Below are 3,541 nucleotides of genomic sequence, written 5' to 3' on the forward strand. Positions count from 1 at the left end.
AATCCAATTTCGTAAAAAAAAAGACGACTGTTACGTCCCCTCTCTCTTTCTCTCTCTCTCTCTCACTTACACTTAAACAGAAACAAACACGATCCATCAGATCACGGCCTCCTTCGAACATTTATTATTTTGCGGTATTTCCAATTGGCTCATTTGCACCGACCGGGATTCCCATCCGTCGTCCTGGTTACAACCACACCATACACCACTGTAGAAGTAACAGAAGAAGAAGAAGAAGGGCAACGAACAAAAGAATATCAGCATTCGCACACTTCAAATAAAATTTGATTTGAAGAAACAAAAACAAAAAAAATTAAACGTTCTTTTGTTTCTTTTCATATTCACCAATAAAATTAGAGATTAAACAATAAAGTTTTCAAAGCAGACACTACTACCAATGTTCTCAAATACTCAAGATCGTTTATTGTTTCGAATCGTGAAAGTAAAGTAAAAGGACATACAGATTAGAGCACTAATTAATAATAATAATAATAAGACAAATTAAGAGTAAATAATAATGATAATAGTAAAATTTAATAATTAATATTAAAATATATATATATGTATCTACAGATCTTAAACTAAATAACAATAAATAACAGATAGTGTTTTGTTTTTTTTTTTGCTTTTTTTCATCATCTACTACCACTACTTCGTTTGTTTTCTTTTGTTTGTTTGTTTGTTTGTTTTTTGTTTAATGTACAACAGAGAACACAGTTAATTTGATTAGTCCATCTTACACAACAACAACAACAACAAAAAAAAATTTGCAAATTTCTTCACTTAAATCTAAAAAATTAATCAATTAATTAATATATGTTTGGTGATGAAAAATCACCGGAGAAATATTTGAACACGTTTTCGTTACTTGTGGTTAGATCTAAACATAAATAATAGTTATAATAATAATATATAGAGAGATAATAGGAAGATAAAGTTTCTAACGGATTTTTTAATGTGTTTTGTAATGTTTGCGTGGGTCGAGGAGGATTTATTACGAATATATAGTTTCCAACCACGAGTAGAGGAAAACCCTAAAGACTAAGAGAGAAAAAATAATAAAACTAAGTTTAAAAAAAGGTTTAAATTCAAGGTCGTGTAATTATTGTTAAGTCAGTCGCACGTACATCAGTGTGTGTGTGTATATCATTTGTTTTTTCTTCTTTTGTTTCTTCCTTTCCAACTGTCAATTTGTTTCCTAACCCCCTAACGGTTTACAAACTACGAACAAAAAAAAATAATAATATAATATATATATATTCATAAATAAATACAAACGAAACAAAAGACAACAGAAATTTAAAAAAAAATAATTACGACAACTTTCGATCGAACGACACACGTGATTACTGCATTATTATTATTTATATATATATAAAACAAAGAAACAAAAACAAAATATTCACAGGGGTTTTTTGCGTTTTCGACAAAATTTTATATAAAAAATAAACGTACGAATATATATTTATATATTAATGATTTTTCGAGAAGGCACTGACTTATTTTCATTTGTTAATGCACAACTTCTCTCTCTCTCTCTCTCTCTCTCTCTCTTCAATTGTTTTGTTGTTTTTGTTTCTTCTTTTGTTTTGTACCATCGCTCGTTGCTACACGTTCATGCGCTGCTTCCTACCAGCAGACTCGGATGGAAATTGCTGTTCATTTGTTGCTGCTGCTGCTCCTCGTACATCATCTGAAACAATGCAATAGAAACATTTGAATTAACAAACAAAAACAAAAGACACACAAACTTTGGAAAATAATTGAAGCGAGAAAACAAAAGTTGCTTAATTTATTTTGTAAATATTTCGAAATTGGAATGAGATTAAGTCTATGAAAATAGTCGGGAATCGAAGAATGTTATAGAGAACTTTGAGATCAAACGGGAAATGTAAACAGAATTTAAAAACGTAAATTAATAATAATAAGAAAAATGTGCAATTTCCGAAACGAAAACAAAGTTTTATGTGACGCGTCTGCCAACTTATAAATAACAAATATTCCCGGTCGCTTACATTTAGTTTTTTTTTTCGAAACGGTTCGCGCGTTCGCTTATAATTGGAAAAGTGGGTCGCGGGTGTTTCTAAATCTGTGGCCTGAGAGGCATTCCGATGCAAAAATATCTTCAAATTGATAGATTCTTTGCATTTGTTTTGTTTTTAGTTGGAAGCGTTGGACGGCCATATTGCATTACGCCATTGTTTGTTTGTTTGTTTACGTCAAAATCGCAATAGTGGCCATATTGTTTGAAGCCATCTTCGAGCTGTTGTTGTTTTTTTTTGTTTACCTCATCTGAAGAATCGCTGTCCTCTTCTTCGCTGGACAGGTAGGAGGAAACGCCTCGATCGGAGAGGGCGTCCATCAGGATATTCGTGACGGGGATGCCGAGTTGGAGGGCGCTGCGACCGCCGTAGGTGACGGCGTGCACGTTCAACTTTTTGCATTCGGTGAGGAGGAAACGCACCAGCTTCTCGTCGTTCCTCTGCATCGCGTAATGGAGGGCCGTGTAACCGCTGCAGCCGTCGCGAGCGTTGATGTCCGCCCCGTACCACACCAGGTGCCTGAGCACGTCCACGTGTCCGTTCAGGGCTGCCAAATGTACACACGTTTGACCTGCAACAACAACAACAAAAAAAATTAACACCTGTCACATTCATAATCAGTAATTTAATGATAATCCAATAGGAATTATGCACGAAAATTAATGAAAACCACTTAAATTCATTAAACAATCGAGACGCCATCTATCGTTTCAACACGAAACATTTTTAGCATCAATACATCAAATTTTTATTTTTGAAATAATTTAAACAAATTTCAATAACGTGACCTTAACTAGTGGACGCCATTAATTAATCAATTGTTTCAGCGGCGAAACTGAAAGCGACGTTGCCATCTTTCTCCGCATAGTTTCATTTGTTTTAACGATTGATCCTGAAAATCGAAGCACGCCTTCACGACGTCAATTCACGCTTGTAAACGAGTGTAAACCTCGTGATTTCGTGGGCGACTTTTGCACTCGCTCTTCGCTTCTATTTTCGCAAAAAAAAAAAACTTACGCACGCAACGCATTTATTTCGTTTTCCATTACGTTTTGTTTTTTTCTAATTCCAATCATTATCTAAATTTGTTAATATTTTCCAATGTTCTGATTATTTCTAATTGAGACGATCGTCGTTAGATGTCACCCCTAAAAATCGAAACGAACTTTTGTATTAGCATAGTCGGCCTTGTTTTCGCTTTGTCGAGCGGTTATCGCACGACGACGCGATAACCGACGACCTTTGCAACCGTCGATATTATTAGTATGTGTACAGGCTTGGTAGCGAAAAAAAGAAATGCGGAGAACGACAATATATAATAATAATATGCTGATTCTGGTTTTCCACTTTTGTTTCACAAACACTCTCACTGATATCGCTTCATTATTATTATTATCACTATTAATAGTCTGCAATAACAAAGCATTGAAAACAGATTGTCGAATTTGACAGTTTACTAAATATAAACTTGTCAAATAGTTGACAGTTGTAGCAAACTT

General features: G+C 34.1%; 1 protein-coding gene across 2 annotated transcripts in view; it reads right to left on the bottom strand.

The window, feature by feature from the left end:
* Positions 1-1,155: 1,155 nt before the first annotated feature.
* Positions 1,156-3,541, bottom strand: part of LOC108561090 (NF-kappa-B inhibitor cactus) — a 14,175-nt gene continuing 11,789 nt past the window's right edge. Inside the window, exons 3-5 of one of the 2 annotated variants that reach the window (XM_017918882.1) lie at positions 2,288-2,613; positions 1,596-1,693; positions 1,156-1,221 (exon numbers count right to left, since the gene is read on the bottom strand). In XM_017918882.1, coding sequence (XP_017774371.1) covers positions 1,616-1,693; positions 2,288-2,613 — 404 coding nt within the window. In that variant the 3' untranslated portion in view covers positions 1,156-1,221; positions 1,596-1,615. Of the gene's footprint in view, positions 1,222-1,543; positions 1,694-2,287; positions 2,614-3,541 lie in introns of those variants that run through there. The other variant, XM_017918881.1, reaches the window with a different exon arrangement.

Source organism: Nicrophorus vespilloides, unplaced genomic scaffold (genome assembly GCF_001412225.1).
Source record: "Nicrophorus vespilloides isolate i.1.1-1 unplaced genomic scaffold, Nicve_v1.0, whole genome shotgun sequence".
Lineage (NCBI taxonomy): Eukaryota > Metazoa > Arthropoda > Insecta > Coleoptera > Silphidae > Nicrophorus > Nicrophorus vespilloides.